The sequence below is a fragment of the Egretta garzetta genome, unplaced genomic scaffold (assembly GCF_000687185.1).
Source record: "Egretta garzetta isolate BGI_Z169 unplaced genomic scaffold, ASM68718v1 scaffold588, whole genome shotgun sequence".
NCBI classification, from domain to species: domain Eukaryota; kingdom Metazoa; phylum Chordata; class Aves; order Pelecaniformes; family Ardeidae; genus Egretta; species Egretta garzetta.
This window is the reverse complement of record NW_009260496.1, coordinates 26,688-43,464: the sequence shown is the minus strand read 5'-3', so window position 1 is coordinate 43,464 and position 16,777 is coordinate 26,688. Positions and strand designations below refer to the sequence as shown.

At 54.1% G+C, this 16,777-nt stretch overlaps 1 protein-coding gene across 1 annotated transcript in view; it reads right to left on the bottom strand.

The window, feature by feature from the left end:
* PLXNA2 (plexin A2) overlaps positions 1 to 16,777 on the bottom strand; it is a gene marked incomplete at its 5' end in the record, with an annotated part of 73,318 nt that overhangs the window by 29,976 nt on the left and 26,565 nt on the right. Inside the window, 6 exons of the mRNA XM_035899931.1 lie at positions 301 to 540; positions 2,402 to 2,495; positions 4,021 to 4,188; positions 7,104 to 7,240; positions 11,928 to 12,045; positions 15,439 to 15,590. Of these exons, the coding sequence (XP_035755824.1) occupies positions 301 to 540; positions 2,402 to 2,495; positions 4,021 to 4,188; positions 7,104 to 7,240; positions 11,928 to 12,045; positions 15,439 to 15,590 (909 nt within the window). The remainder of the gene's footprint in view (positions 1 to 300; positions 541 to 2,401; positions 2,496 to 4,020; positions 4,189 to 7,103; positions 7,241 to 11,927; positions 12,046 to 15,438; positions 15,591 to 16,777) is intronic.

Here is a 16,777-nt window from a genome sequence, read left to right as displayed (position 1 = left end):
TGGTGGCTCGCCCAGCAGCTGGGTCTCGGAGACGGTGACGGCACAGGGTGTTTCTCCGACCAGCACAGTGTAGTTGAGCTTTGCTCCTCCAGGAGCGGGTGGGCACAGGTTTCTGCCCTAGGGACAAGGGGAGAGAAGACTACAGAGATGCAGCGCATTTCTCCAGTTTTCATCTCATTCCCAGCTGGTACAAACAACGGGTCTCAGTCTAGCATGTCCTGTTCTCCAAAAGGGGGTCTAAAACTCTCCTCTCTGGGATTTTTTTGCCACTTCCCACTGGGTGAGTAAGGGTCTCCTTACCTTCAGGATGATGGGCGACCCCGGCTTCTGCTCCAGCACCCCGGTCGGGCTCAGGAGTTCAAACGTTGGGTTGGGATAGTATATGAACTTGGTGTCATTGTAGACCAGCAGGGACTGGACGTTGTTAAAGATGAACCCAAACTCGTCGGGCCGCTCGACGGCGTCCAGGCCGGGCCGGTACTCGGGGGTGAGGGGGGGGGCCAGGCAGGCCAGTGCCGTGGCGTTCACCACCTTGCAGACCTGGGGGGAAGGCAAGGCTTTGAAAGACAGCAGGGAAAGCTTTACCCTGACCTGGACAACGATGTTCTCATTCCTTAAATGTTCCCTGCAAAGTCCAGCGGATTCAAGTCTAGCTGCAAATATTTAATCCAGGCTTGATGCATTACAGCCACTGTTTGGGGGAATGTGCTTCCCCCCCGGCCAGTGCAAAGGCACTGGTGTGAGATGGAGGGGCCAGCTTCCAAACGAGCAGTGTTTTAAAGGAGCAAGAGGCTCGCATAGCGCATCATTTCGCCCTTTTTCTTTATTTTTTTTCCTTTCTTTCCAGTCGCATCCTTTTTGGCAATGCTAGCTTCGAAACAGACCCATAGCCAATACCTGGTCCCTGCCACAAATCGGGGGTTAGAGGCAATTCCCAAAGGCCAGCAAGGGAGAGGGACGATCATCCAACACTGGTGGGCTGGAGGTAACGTGAAGGTCACCTCCCGCCGGGCTGAGGACACCCACGGCTCCTCCAGCCCCTGGAGGCAGGGAGCTGCCTGATTTATGAGACTCTTGCCTTATAAAGCAGCAAAAGCCCAACCGTTTGGCCTCCCTCCATAAGTGGAAGATTTAATTTCATTCAATTTTGTGTCTCCAGAATTATTTTTGCGGCGCTATAACTGCAACTGCTAACAACAAAATTAGATGTCTTTTTAAAAAGAGCTCAGATGAAAAGGTCTTTGGAGGGGAAGGGAGAAAGGGAATAGGAAAAGACCGCTAAGTGATTTGCCCTTTCCAAGATAATACAGATTCAGTCAGAAAGATCACTGCATAGAAATGATATTTTTCAGTTTTACGTGGTCAAAATAATTTCCGTGGGTTCTGGAGGTGCAATTCTTATTTGGAGCACACAAGAACATCACTTAATTCCTCTTTAGCTGAGGATTCATTTCAGTTTCTCACTCCTGGACTGAAAAAAAAAACCAGCTATGGGAAGGAGGTGGCATTCCAGATCAACCCCAAACTCTGCTACCAACTCCTCGCTTTGGGAGCATCTGGGTGATAGGAGGGAGGAAGGGAAGGAGGCGTAAAAACAACACCCAGCTTCCTGAAAATACCCGGAGCCCCACGCCCAGCATCCTCGCATGACGAGGAGGGCACCGGGAAGCAGCTCCCGGCCTCGCCGCCGTGATCGAGCTGCAAAAGTGGCCTGAAAGCATTTTGTTCAGCCGTGGTTCCCCTCTCCCCTCCCCTCCCTGGGCTGGTACAGGCTTGCCAGGCCCAGGGCTGTGGCAATAAGTTTATTTATAGAGAGGCAGCTAGGGAGAGACTGGTTAAACATAGCAGCCTCATAGCTGGCAGTTCTGTGCGCCCAGCTCTGGGCTTTTACAGGAAGAGCAGGACTAAAATGGGAAGTGTGGAGCAGCTGGGGGTGCTGGGGACAGCTCGGGCTTTCCGTCACAACATGCCCGTAGGGCTGAGCGAGGGGCAGGGGAGGGAAGGATGCTGGGGAGAGGAGAGCTCTGGGGGCTCTGGGGCTCTGCCAAAAGGGGGAAACAAGCTTATCTGACCCGAGACGGAATAGGAGGTTATGGGAGACCTAAAACGGAGTCCTCCGTTTCCAGCTTTGAAAACCCCTTGGCAGTCACTGCGCTGCTGAGGCATTTCCCATTTCTGTGTGTCAGGATCCCCCTTTCCAGGGCGCCCAGGATTTGCCGCTAACAGTTTGGATAAGTCGAGGGAAATAGCCCCAGCGTGGCTTTTGCCACCGCAAGTCTCATCAGGCAGAGAGCACCGGCACCGGTACCCGTAGGTGGGCACGGGGTGGGGGATGGGACCAGCAGCGTGGGGATGCTCCCAGGCACAGCCCGGCGGCTCCGCGCTGACAGCAGCTACTTACGTTGACAAACTCCTTGCCGTTGTACTTGACGCGGATCCTGGGCTCCTGGATGACGTCCAGGTTGGAGCCGGTGACAGTCAGAGGCGTGTGTCCGCTGCGGAGAACCGGGAGACACCTGATTAATGCACGGGGCAGGAGGGGCTGGGACTGGGCAGAGAGACCGTGCTCGGCCGTCAGGATGCTTGCTGATCTCAGGAGGATGCTTTCTGCAGACACTTCAGGCGCCAGGTGACAGCGGGGATTAATGCCTGCTCCCGGCGCCGCTGGGGAGCGGCGTCTCTCAAGAATCATAGAATAGCTTTGGTTGGAAAAGACCTTTGAGATCATTGAGTCCAACCGTTAACCTAACCCTGACATCCCACCACTAAACCTTTTTCCTAATTTCTAGCCTAATCCTGCCCTGGCGCAGCTTCAAATCATTCCCCCTCATCCTATCATCTGTTACCACAGAGAAGAGGCCGACCCCCACCTCCCTACAGCCTCCTCTCAGGCAGTTGTAGAGGGCGATCGGGTCTCCCCTCAGCCTCCTCTTCTCCAGACGAGGCTGTTTTCCTACAGCCAGCGCCCCCCAGCAAAGCCTCTCACTCCTGGCTTCTTCCTTCGTGTGTTCATTGGAGCAGCACAGCCCAGATTCGGCCCAGACCCCACCAGCTCCTCCCTTTAGACCACCTCTGCCAGCAGCCCCGACCAGCCCATCGAACCGTCGCACCCCAAGCCTCACGCCACCTTCAATTTGGGCGCAAAGCAAACATCCCGCAGGGCCTGCTGTGAGACACTTCCTTCTTTCATGGGCAATTTAAAAAAAAAAATAGTTGGAATTTGAAATGAAAAGCTGTGTTACAGCCCCTGTGATCACAACCATTAAAGTAACACCAGGGGACAAGCACGGCCCAGGATTTTTACCAGTGATGACGTCACGGTGATCATAGAATCATAGAATCGCTTTGGTTGGAAAAGACCTTTGAGATCATCGAGTCCAACCTTTAACCTAACCCTGCCATCCGACCACTAAACCGCGTCCCTAAGCACCTCACCTACCCTTCTTTTAAATACCTCCAGGGATGGGGACTCCACCACCTCCCTGGGCAGCCCATTCCAGAGCCTGACAACCCTTTCGGTGAAGAAGTTTTTCCTAATGTCTAGCCTAAACCTGCCCTGGTGCAGCTTCAAACCGTGATGTGACAGCGCCGGCCGCCCTGTTCCTAGCAGTGAATCTGGGATGAACAGTACATTTTGATTAGCACTGGCTTTTTCCTTTCTTGGTGGTTGCTGGTTTTGTTTTCTCCCAGGACTACAAGAAGGAGCCTTTAATGAGCAATTGTGCACTTCTTCAGCAGATGGAAGTGATCTCGGGGCTTTATTTGCGCTCCCAGAATCTTGGTGCAGGCTGCTACTGCTGTAATTGCTTTGGTAATTACAACTGCTTTAGAAACTCTGGACCTGACTTTTGGTAAATGCAAACGCCGCAGACGCCCAGCACTGACAAACCCAGGATGCCGGGTGGGACGTGCATTCCCAAATAGACCCCCTTCTGCCCTCGCTGCTGAGAGAGAAGACCCAGACCAGGCGAGCTGGCTCCTCTCCTGCTGCCGAGGTCCCGTCTCAGTGCCTTGTGTTACCTGGCGATGCTCCACTCGGGCTCGATGTGCTGCACCTTCGGGTCATCGATGTACTCAAACAGCAAGGTCCGCTCCAGCTGAGCCCGGTCAACGCTGACGGAGACGTGAACAGCCCCCAGGCCGTGGGCCGACGGGGCCGACACGCAGACGATCTCGTTCATGGATCGCCTGTGCACGAGAGAAGCCGGGGAAGCGTTAAGGGGCAGTCGCGGCACAGGACGCTTTGTCCTGGCAGCTCACAAAAAGGCTGAGCCCCAGACCCTGATGCTGGCGAAGGGGATGAGCTCCCGGGAGGGGCAGGAGGGCTGCGCTGGCACGGGAGGGAGGGGACGGAGCTCTGTGCAGGAGGGGACTCTGCCTGCCCACCGAGAGAGAAGCACAAGCTCCCTGGAATTACTCTTTGTGCCAAACTGCAGCCTCCCGCATCCCTCTGTGAACCCGCTGCCTTCTGTTGGGCGTGTGAAAACAGATGGCTGCTTTTTAAATGGGATGCATACGCTCGCTCAAAAGCCAAATTCTTCCCCTCCCCACCCCGCTGCACACACGGGCCCTTGTGAGAGGCATAATGGAGCCGGCGAAGCCCCCGCTCGGGAAGGGCGATGCCACCGTCACCGCTGCCTGCCGGCTTTGTCTGCCCGTCAGAGCAGGGGTGACCTCGGCCCCGGCGCTGGCTGTTGGGACACAACAGGCCATCTGCTTCCGTCGGAGCCCCGGGGGAGCTCGAGGCGGCGGGACAGCAAGGTGCTGCCAAGGCACAAAGGCGCCGGTGGGTGGGTGGGTGGATGAAGGGGAATGAGGGCCGAGCGGCGCCGCTCCCGTGGCCGGGACAGAGCTGCGAGGACCCGCACGGCTCTGCGGTGAGCCTGGACGCTGTTCCTACAAAAAGTGCTGGAGCGACATCCCTGGGAGTCACGGGTTGTCCCGCCTGCCCAAACCTGGCTCACCGAAAAGGCCGTGCTGTTTCCGTGGCTCATTTCGTTTTGGCTTCTCACAGGGGAGAGGGCAGGCAGGTTTTGAGCGCCTTGCTGATGGTTTGGCACTTAAATCAAAAGCTGGTGCTCCGGGACGTCCAGCCTTCGCCATCCAAGGAGTACAGGCACATCGCCCGGCACCGAGCATTTCAGGGGGCATTGAACAGCGGGTCCCACGGTGTTCCCAGCTCACACCTTGGCACACCCGTCCACCACAACCCAGGGAACAGAAACAACCTCCTAAACCGTCTGAAACAAATTGGACTTGTTTCTCTTGACATGATAACACGTCTACCCCTTCCCGCTCCCCGCCTCTCCCCCCCCACACCTTATTCTCACTCGCCACCTAGGTTTAATTTAACCAGGAGGGCACCCTTGTGCGAGGAGCACATTTCTCCACCCTCCTTGCCGATTCTCGGAGCGTTCCCGCTGCCTGCTCCGCGCCGGCGCAGCCGCTCAGCCCCGCCAGGCTCCACCGCGCCTGCTTAGCGCTGGCACGAGATGCGGAGTGACGCCTCGCTGCTGGCAGAGCCGCTCTCCGCTCCCTGAGATCAGTTAATTAGCTTTCTGCGCTATTATTATGTCGTCATGGTGAATCTACCCACTCCTCGGATCAGAGAGGGGAGAGTGGGGGAAGCTGTAATTAGAGTGAATCTCATTAGAAACTGCTTCATCTAATCAGGCTCCCCCACACCCTCGAGTACAATTGAAGTTCATTGCCTCAAAACAGTCCAAGCAAAACAAAGTGCACAGCGTGACCCCACATGAAGGATGGTGCCACTCATGTGCTGCCGCTCGCTTTGTTTAAGTTTCTGCTCGCCTGCTGTAATTAGAACATACAGAGAATTCAAAACTCTTCCAGGGTTTGCAGGTCAGTATCTGCAGGTTGCCTGAACATAATCATATATTTAAGGGATTACGTTTCAGGGCTGATTCTGCTCTCAAGCCAACTTGCAGGCTGCTTCTGCTGGTGGTAACGCCGTTACCCGTGTGCATCCGAGGATGCAGGCTGGCACCTTCCCCTCGGATATGGGAAGAAACGTGGATGGAGCAGTCACAGTGCTCAGCGCTCGGAGGGCGCATCTGCACCCCAAGACCTCGGCACGTCCAGCCCTCCTGCAGCACCACTCTAGGACGGACCTAGAATAAGCGCTGCCACTAGCCCAACAGGCTCCCACATCTGAGCACCCACAGCTCCCGTATCAGAGAACCTCGCAGGCCTCCAGATGAGGAATTCACCTCTGGGGGTCTTTACTTTCCCAGAAACTTCCTCGGTTCCTCCTGGGAAGCCCGAGCGAGGACCTGACAGGCAGAATCCCTTTGCACATCACAGCACTTTGGGTAGGCACCCACGCAGGCAGCGCCCACGCTATGGGGTGTATCCTGCCAGCTGCTTTGGGGCACCTCTGTACCCCTGGCACGGGGCACGGATGGGTACGGGAGGCACACAGATGTACACTGCACGTATCTTTTTTTAACTAAGCCCCAAGAAAACCCATTAAACCCTGCAAATGTCAACGCCGTGTTTACACTGCTGGGTAAAAAGCAAATTTGCCGTAGAGGTCCCAGAGGAGATGGATGGCTGCGCAGGTTTCTCAGCAGAAGGGGGGCGCAGATCCCCGCTCTGCTCTGCCGCGCAGAAGCCCACCCCTCGCTCGGGCCGTACCCAGGAGGCTGAGGCACCTGCAGCAGTGGCTGCAATACAGGTAATGCAAGATCTTGATCTTGTGAAAAGAGAAACTGGATATTCCTTATAAACGCTACATTTTCTTCAGATCAGCCAGGCTGAGGGCAGGTACTGATGACTACTGTGAACATTTTACAGTGACGTTCGCCCGAGATTTTTGGGCCAGTTACCATTGTAATGGCATTAAAATGAAATAACGGACAGCACTAATACCAATGCAATCCCTCCCTTGCCAAGCAAGGCTCAGCCACGGTAAGGGAGAAGGTGGATTCATGTAATAAAAGGGGGAATGGGAGCCTTGAGGGGTTCCCAGGTGAATTTTTGCTGTGGCTGCAGGTTCAGCTCCAGCAGATAGACGGTGGTGCAGCCCTGATCGCTGGGACATGCACGGCAGGAGCCCGCGCTGGCCCGGCTCGGCTTCTTACCCGTAGAATTCGCAGGTCTGGTTTCCCAGGAGCACTGACACGCGGCTGCCGGCTCCCAGGTAGTGCCCGGAGATGGTCACCATCGTCCCTCCCGACTCTGGACCGCGGCTGGGATTCAGAAAACTCACGGCTGGAGTCTGGAGAAAGAAAAGGAGAAACTCAGCACTCCCGCCTGCTGCGAGGGGAGCTGCTGCCACAGGGCTGCACCAGCCCGAGAAGCACCATCCCTGGAGCATCTTCATGCTCTGGCTGAGTGGGGATATCCTTTTTTAAAGGGCAAAGCAAAATAGGGATGCGTCCTTGGCATCTGACAAATCTCCTGCTAAATTTTGGAACCTAGCTCTGAAGGAGAGACTCGCCTCAACGGAACGATCGCGAATTTAGCCTTGGCAAAGTGAAGTCTTTACCTGCAACTTTGTTCTTAAAAAAAACGTAAGCTGTTGGCAGTTTCAAAACCGAAATATATCCCAAGCTGAGCGAACAGCCACGATGGAAATTTGAACCCAAATGTTTCAAGTTTGCTAATGCAAGCATCAAAAGACCCCACCAGGGTCTGGTAATGGGAAATAGCGCACAACTTTAAGGAAAGGCAGTACCATCAGCTCCAGCTTAATACCAACCGATGGCATTGTGGGGGCAGAGCTTGCTCCCCGTTGCTGATGGACAGCATCCTTGGTGGGCAAGCTTAGATCCCACTCGGCATTTTATCGGTGATATTATGGCAGCAACGCCACGTCTTTATCCTGCCTCGCGCTATGACAGCTCTTTATCCCCCTTAATACAATTTACAGAAAGCAGGCACCTTTTTATTGGTTTTCAATCAGTGGGTATTCCAAAATTGTTTTACTGATGCTTTCACGTTACCCTGTTCATGGCTCTCATCCACACAGGCTGGCAGCCTCCCAGCTCGATGCCCCGGTAGCCCCTGCTTGGCAGCGCGGGGGGTTTGTCCTGTTTTCCCTACTGTTTTCACAACGCAATGCATGTTTTCTGGGCACCACAGCATTTGCCAAAGCAGCTTAGACCAAAAGCCTGTTTGACCCTGACTCCCAAATAGACCAGAGAAAAAACACATGATCTACCCCGTTGTGGGTGATTATGGGATAATATTACAGCAGGGAAAGATTTGTCCTTCAACTGCTCGTGGTCAGCTCACAGCTCTTCTCCCAGCTGGGGTCAGGAGTTGGACCCAATGATCCTCGTGGGTCCCTTTCAAGCCAAGATATTCTATGATTACCCCAGCTAAGGGCAATACTAGGCAATTTGAATGGTAATAGCAATATTTACTCTAGGCAGGCCTGGGAGCATTTCATGCAACCAAGAGGAGCAATTCCAAAATGCAAAAAACCTCCCAAGGATGTTCAGTGTACGACTGCCCATCACAAACCTCCTTCGACCTCCAGCCAAACCCTGGCAACTGTTCCCAAGTTGAATTACACAGAATCCCAGAATGCCAGACTGGCAGGGGATGGAAGGGACCTCTGAAGATGACCCAGTGCCACCCCCCTGCTCAAGCAGGCTCACCCAGAGCAGGGGGCACAGGACAGCGTCCAGGCAGGGGTTGAATATCTCCAGAGAAGGAGACTCCACAGCCCCCCTGGGCAGCCTGGGCCAGGGCTCGGGCACCCTCAAAGTCAACAAGTTCTTCCTCACATTCAACTGGAACCTCTTATGTTTCAGTTTGTGCCCATTGCCCCTTGTCCTGGCGCTGGGCACCACTGAGAAGAGTCTGGCTCTGTCCTCTTGACCCGCACCCTTAAGATATTTGTACGTGTTGATGAGAACCCCCCTCAGCCTTCTCTTCTCTAGGCTGAACAAGCCCAGCTCCCTCAGCCTTTCCTCACAGGGGAGATGCTCCAGTCCCCCCATCATGCTTGTGGCCCTCCTCTGCACTCTCTCTAGGAGTTCCTCATCTTTCTTGAACCGGGGAGCCCAGAACTGGACACAGAGCTCCAGGTGGGGTCTCACCAGGGCAGAGCAGAGGGGGAGGAGAACCTCCCTTGCCCTGCTGGCCACGCTCCTCTTAATGCGCCCCAGGATACCATTGGCCTTCTTGGCAACAAGGGCACTCTGAATTAGGAACAAGCTGCAGCGCTGTGAATGCTCCGGACAGCGGGAGCCCATGATCAGCCACCCTCCTCCTCCTGCCCCATCCCCGGGGCCAGGCTGCTGCTGGGAGCCTGGGGATGGGAAGGAGCGGTTATTTAACGTCTCCATGAGATAGAAAGGAGCGGTCATTTAACGTCTCCGTGAGGTCCAGCAGTTCCCATACACACACCAGTGACAGAGCTGCGCGCGTACTGGAGAGCTCGGCTCTCCTCTGCTTTCAGAGCGAATTATAAGCACCTCCTGGCTACAAGCACCTGACGTTTCTGGTGTGAGCATCACCTTGTCTAAGCAATGCAAATCCTTGGAAATTCAAAGCATTGCCAAAAATAGAAGCTCAGGCTGTAACCCCGAGCCGTTTTCCTTGTAAACAAGTAAAAGACAGGAGAGCTGAGGGCCCATCCCAGAGACCTGCAAAAACTCCTGAGGCTGGGGTGAGGCCAGCATCAGATGAGGGCCTGGAAGCTGAATAAGAATTTTCCATCTTCGATTCATGATTTGGCGATAATTCTGACAGATTTACAGATCCAAAGTAGCTCCAAGGTTCCACCTCCCCAGATACAACGGGTGTAATTAAGGTGACAGCACCGCTCCTGCGCGGTGTCAGGCGCCAGATGAGCTCACGAAGGCGTGAACCCTCCCAGGGTCAGAACAGAGCCCTGTTTTAAGGTACCAATCAATTTTACTACTGACTTTAATGGCATAAACCAGCTGTAATGGAATTTGTGGTGGTGCTAAAGAGAAAAATAGAGGCCAGCTAACAAAAGGATATGATGTGCTAGAAGTTTGAGGCGCTCAAGAAAAAAAAAACCCAAACGATAGAATCAGGGTAAGTGCTGGAAATCAGAAGCAACAACGCAAAGGGTGATCACGCTCGGCATGCACACACCACGTTCTTGCAAGGTACTGCTCCAAGATTCACCTCCAGATGAGAGAAAATGGTCTGAAGTTGCACCAGAGCAGGTTTAGGTTAAATATTAGGAGAAATTTCTTCACCGAAAGGGCTGTCAGGCTCTGGAAGGGGCTGCCCAGGGAGGGGGTCGAGTCCCCATCCCTGAGGGGATTTCAGAGAAGGACAGATGAGGTGCTTAGGGCCAGGGTTTAGTGGTGGGATGGCAGGGGTAGGGGAATGGTTGGTTTGATGACCTTAAAGGGCTTTTCCAACCTAGATGACTCTATGATTCTATGATTCTACCTTCCACTGCCTCCCAGTTATTATTTAATGCAAAGCAGGACAGCATCCTCCTTGTGTGGCATGGGAACCTGCCTTCCAGCGACGGCAAATCTGGGGGCCGTACCGGCAGTGCCCTGGGATGACTCTGGCTTGTTTGAGCACAACGTGGGGATATTTTGCACCCCTGCTTTGCTGTTGAATACATGAAACCCCAGGGGAGGGTGTTGCTTACAACACCGATAGGCTGACAGGGTTATCTGAGTTATCTCTCCATTAGTTCACAAATTGTGGACAACTGGTAAGCGCTGGCACTTCCCTGTGAACAGATTCCACTAAGCACAAAATCCGTGTGGCTGGGTCAGGCAAAACTGGGGATATGAGAAACCCCAGCTGCAGCTTTTAAGTTTCAGAATCAAAAGGCTGCTGATTAATTAAACAACAGAAACGACCCACTCAGCTGACAGAAGCCCACCAACCCCAAGAGCAGCTCTCCACTAAGCAGGTAGAGAAAGCCCACACTGAGCCTGCATCTGTGGAGAGGAAAAAAAAAATAAAAATCCCCAGATATTTGGATGTAGAATTACCCTTCCACTCCAAAGGGCACCACGGGGGAGACATCAAATCCATAGACACAGAAACTAACTCAGGTATGTTTAGGTTTCACAGGCAGTTGATTAAACATAAGCATCTAGCAGGACCTCAGTACCTGACCTGCAGAAGGGGGGACTCTGGTGCTTGCTCTCCTGTTTCTGTGTTCCTGCAAAAAGGCCTATCGGTGCCTGTATGTGTCCACATGTATGCATACAAACATCTCCAAAACCAGCAAGAAGCAGCGCCCTGGACTCATCCCCCATTAGCCAAGCACCAAAGGACCAATGTCCGTTACAAATAGAGGAAAATTTTGAGTGGCAGCTCCAATTCCTTGACAAGTCCTCACGCACTGCAAGCCCTCAGGTGCAGAACAAAGGCACGCTTCGTGCAACGCTCCTGGCTGGAGCACACCAACACACTTTGCAAGGAGTAACCGAGCCTAGCAATTCGGAAGGCTATCACTATGTTGGAGGTGCAAAGCTGAAACCAAATGCTGTGGAAACCCTGGGTTTAGGCTCCTGCACAAATCCTGTTTATTCTGTAGACCACTACACACCTGCGCAAGCTCTAGATCCTGAAAACTGGGCTCATTGACTGGGCTACCAACACATTGTGCAATGCCGTGGGGAAAGCATGGGAAAAAGATGGCAAATTTGGGACTGTCTGCCGGTGTTGAACCCCGTCCCTTTGGCACGTGGTGGTGTTGAACCCCATCCCTTTGGCACGTGGTGGTGTTGAACCCCATCCCTTTGGCACATGCTGGTGTTGAACCCCGTCCCTTTGGCACGTGCTGGTGTTGAACCCCGTCCCTTTGGCATGTGGTGGTGTTGAACCCCATCCCTTTGGCACGTGGTGGTGTTGAACCCCATCCCTTTGGCACGTGCACTCGCAGAGCCTGGCTGTCCCCCGGGGACACGTGCCGCCCCTGCTCCCCGCCTCGGCAGGACACTCACCACGAACATGTACTGCTGCGTGGACTTGGCCGTGAACTCCGGCTTGCACTCTCCGATGCACAGGAGCACTGGGCCGGAGCTGATCCCTGGAAGCGCCTGCCCCATTTCACAGACGATCCTGGAAGCAGAAATGCTGCAGTGAGGCTTGGGCAGGTTGGTGCCTGCAGCGCCCTGTGCAGCTCCACGCAGGGCGGACTGTCTTTTTTAATTCTTTTTTTTTTTTTTTTCCCCCCCTCTTTAACTTTGATATCTGCCTCTTTGGAAGAAGTTAATTACTGAGTCTATTTTTACCCCACGTAGTAATTTAAAGAAAAAAAAAAAAATCAAAATTAGACATAATTATTACAAGCTGTAAACTCCAGAGCAAAGCAGAGCACTAATGGCAATATATTAGCCAGTAGCAAAGTGAGTGCGAAGTCCTTAGAGTAACAGATGAGTTCATTAAGGGAACAGCTCACACTGCAGTCTCCCAGTTAATCAAAAATGGAGAAACCTGTGCGGGGATGATAGAGACAGCCGGGGAGAGCAGCCCTGGCAGGGGGGACAGGGCTGGCTAGCACAGAACATGCTGGCACTGGTAAAAGGGGCTGGCGGCGCTGGCAGGCACCGGTCCCGTGCTCCTGGCCCAGCTCAGCCCCATGGGCGCATCCCGAGGCAGGGAAAGCCGTAAGGACAGGGAGAGCTGCTGGGGTCAACCACAGCGGGCCGGGCTGGAAGATGAGGAAACCCTCGTTATCCACCCTGTAGGGGTGTGATCCCCAAATCCCAGGGCACTGGGAAGGCATAATGCTGCTGGAGGTGGGACCAAGCAAACGCCTGTCGTGCCAGCAGGTCGGAGAGAGGTTTTCAAAGGGACATGAGCTGGCAGGGTGCTCTGGCTGCACCTAAAGGGGGTGGGTGCTGCTTCCCCCCACAGCAACGCTGGGAAGACAAATTCCAAGAGCACCCTCCCAGGCACTGCAAACCTCGGGGTAGGCGCAAGCTGCCGCGGGGCGGAGGGGTGCGGTAACGCCGGCGCTGCGGCCCTTGTGGGTGCCTGGCCCTGGGAGCGAGAGCTTTGGGAGAGCCAGAGCATCCCTTCCCCGGTGAGGCTGAGGGGGCTTCTGCGGAGCGGCGGGGGAAACGCTCGCTCTTCTGCCAAGGATGTGCAAACGCACGAAAGGCTCCGGTTTGTGAAGGCAGCGTTTCGGCTGCCTGCAGCAAGCATTAAATTCAGTACAAATAAAATAAAAAGAACGAAAGGAAAAAAAGAACCTGCAGACAGCAGGCACAGGTGATGCCGGGAGGCCTAATGAAATACATACACGCTAGGAAAGAGCTCTAATGCGAAAGTCCTCATTGCTGCACATCAAAAGGGGTTGCCTAGAGAGACGCTGCCTTTGGAGAACAGAAACCCAAGCGTCCTCGCTGCGTGCCTCCATCTGCCACGTGCTCCTCTCTCTGCCTTTCAGCCAGGCATTGCCCAGGCACCTCTCCTCCGCCTTCCATTTCATTACTTCTGCAAACCGGCAGCGGGGCGAGGAGGCCGGGCTTCTGCGCAGCCACGCTAGGGTGGAGGGCTGGCATTTGGGAGCAGCAGCCTCTGCCCCCGCCAACCCATGGGCAAGCAGAGCAAGGTGAAGTGATCCTGGACACCCCGCGGGCAGGGGAGGAGGAGAGCAGAGGTTTTCTCCCATGAGGAGCAAGGATCCTGATCTAGTTAGCGGTGTCCCTGCTCCTGCGGGGGGGTTGGACTAGATGACCTCTAGGGGTCCCTTCCAACTCAAAACATTCTAGGATTCTATACGCCACGCGCTATATACAGGGGGAAACACCAAATATTCAACTTTTTGCCAGTAAAGCAGCAGCTGCCGTGCAGTACCAGGCGGGATGGGGCACGGGATGGGGCACAAGCGGCCTGGTACACCTGATCCCCATTCCTGTTAAATGCCAAATTCCCAGCAGGTACCTTGTTACAAACCGATGCATTCGGCAGAGCTGTAGGGTGCTGATTGCTGGGCTAAGTGGCCCTTTCACCAACATTAACCTAATTGCTGGCTGATAGATTGCGTGGCTGGAGCATATGGTGAGTCATTACAGTCTTGGAATTCAGTCTGCCCACAGAACCCTTAAGAGGGTCCTTTTATCTGTATTCATCTTTAAAAGGCAGCTCTCATGCTAACGCTTGCTGTTATCTGCCCAGGGTAAATGTTTTAATGATGTTAAACTTTGAAAGCTCAAGAGCCGTAATTAGAGTCATGATTATAAAATCAGGGTTTCATACCATCAAAGGAGGATAATTTTATAATCTTCCATCCTTTATTTGAAAAATAAAATAAAACAAAATACTGCTCGGCAGAACAGCCCAACCCGCCAGCAGCACGATCGGCGCAGTGCTTGGAGCCACTCCTGCGGTAAGACCAAGGATGCTTTGCACATCCTGAGCACCCTTCATCCAGCGATGGGCAAATACTGCCTAACGGATACACTGCACGCCCCCCCGCCCTTTGGGAGGGGAGGGGGATGTCATTTCTGTCTTACGGAGGGTGAAGCAAAGAGTAGGAGTGAGCAGAACCCAAACCAACGCCAACACGTGCTAGCAACAGGTCCTTCTGCTACGCTGGGGATCAGACTGGGACCCATCAAACGCATTTCGCCCCCGGAGAACAACTTCTTCCAGCTGCTGCTGAAGCTGGGGCAGATCCGTGCTGCTGGGACCACTCATGCGCCTGGGCCCCCCCCGCCACCCGCCGGGAGCAGCCATGGCCCTACCAGGCCCAGCTCCCTCCCGGTCCCCGGCAGGCGGGATCAGACAACCCAAAGGGAGACACCACTTGCTCCTCTCCTGCCCTGCACCAATGACCCCCAACACAGCCCTCAGCACCTTGGCGACACCAGAACAGCACCACCCCCACCCCCCCCCCCCCCAAACAGCGACAGGAGCATGTGTCACTTTGGGAGGTTTATTCGCCCATCTTCTGTTACATGCCTATTTTCTAATTTTCGATTGACATTTTTCTTAGTGAAATAAATGAATTGACTCCAGTGGAGGCCCATTCGGATTAAGCGGCTGTCACCGCCTCAGCCGCCTAACAAATGGCTGCGTGCAGCCAGCAGTGCCGGCTGAATTTCAAGTGCGATGGGGAGCGGAGGGGGCAGAGAGGCTCAGCATCAACAGCAAGGTGCTCATCAGAAAAAGTTGCTTACCAAAGCAGGAATCTCGGTGTGGAAGGAAACAAAACACTTCAGGAAAGCTTAAAGGGCTTCTTAACCCCTCCCTGAGAGAGCATCCAAGCACCTCATCCCCTTCTGGTGTAGGAATGGTGCGTGCCCCCTTCCAGGCACCATCCACCTCCAGATCCCTTCCTGCAGGTCTGCAAGGGCTGGAAGGGGTGGAGAGCTGACGCCTGGGGTTTGGATGAGTTATTGGCCTCCCACGCGTTTGCTGGAGGTTTGGGAAGGGGCTTTGTGCAGGCTGGCCAGCCCTGGGGACCCACGGGTGGGGACGGGCGAGGTTCTGGAGGCCACTCACTGTTCTGCGACGATGTACTGCTCGGGCAGGGGTGTGCACTGCACCCCAGCAACCTGCACCCCGTGGGCGATCTCGGAGAAATCCAGGCCCAGGTTCACGCCACGGATGGTCACCCTCGTCCCTCCTTCTGGGGGGCCTGACACCGTCAGGATCTAGAGGGAAACAAAACAGGAAAGGTGAACTTGTGTCCCTGGGCTTCTTCAACCCCACGTCTGGCTTGGAAGCTTTGCTTGGCTCTGCTTTGCAGGCTGCGGCCAAGTGCTGCAACCTCCACTTGCTCCTGCTGCCAAACCCAGGCCGGCACCAGCTTCTCATGGAAGCCTTGGAGAAGCCCAAACCCAGGCCAATCCAACACAGATGGTTTTCAGCCCAAGGATGCTGAAATCCCCTTGTGCTGAGCTCCAAGAGAGGACATCAGGGTCCCTGAGCTGGCCAAGAGATGTGGGCAATGCTTCCCCCAGAACCCCTTGCAGGAAGATAAAACTGACTCCTGTCTTATACACACACAAGATGGTAAGTCACCTTCCAGAAGTTGCCTGCTGCTTTGGAGAACTTCGTTACCTTCTGCCTTGGCTCTTCTCTGAACGTTAATGTCACATTTTATTAGTAAGCTGGCACCTCAAATGACTTACAAATGTTACAGGGTGAGGCGTGTGCTTTAAAGCTGCCTGTTTATAGCCTGCCCCAGCCATAATCATCTCTGCTTCTACAGACTTTCATTAAGGACAATATCCTCCTCAATTAGGCGTATAAATTACAATAATGTATAGTTACAGAATTTGGACCTCCAAGAGTTGTCCTGAATCTGCCACCGGCCTGCTGTTGCTCTTGGGTGAGTTACTAATCTTCTCCACGCTACAGCTGTTATTAATAAATAAACATAATCCACAATAATGCAATTTAATTAATTTAATGGATAAATCTTGTTTATGCTTGTTTGTTCCACCCTCGCCTTTGGCAAAAGATTTGAGCTCTTCAAAACCTTTTCCTTACCGTTTCTGGATGCATGGCTGCTTTTCTTTCCCCTTCGTAAGAGCTCACAGTTCCCTGGACGTGAGTGGGTTGGGAAGGCAGCAAAGCACCAGCCCCATCGCGAGAGCACATCAGCAACCTGCTGCGGGGGCCCCAGAGCAGCCCTTGCGGGACCCCCTGCACGTCTGCCCCGATCCCCGCAGGATCCCTCTTCCCACCCAATGCAAATGGCTAACGCCATCAGGACACCCCTGTTCCCCATCGCTTCTGTGGCTCCAAGTGCCCCCCCTTCCTGCGTTTGAAGCCGCAGCTGAAGCCGTTTTCTTTCTCCCTTGCTTATGCCTTGTAATTTCAGCCTGGAGAAGAG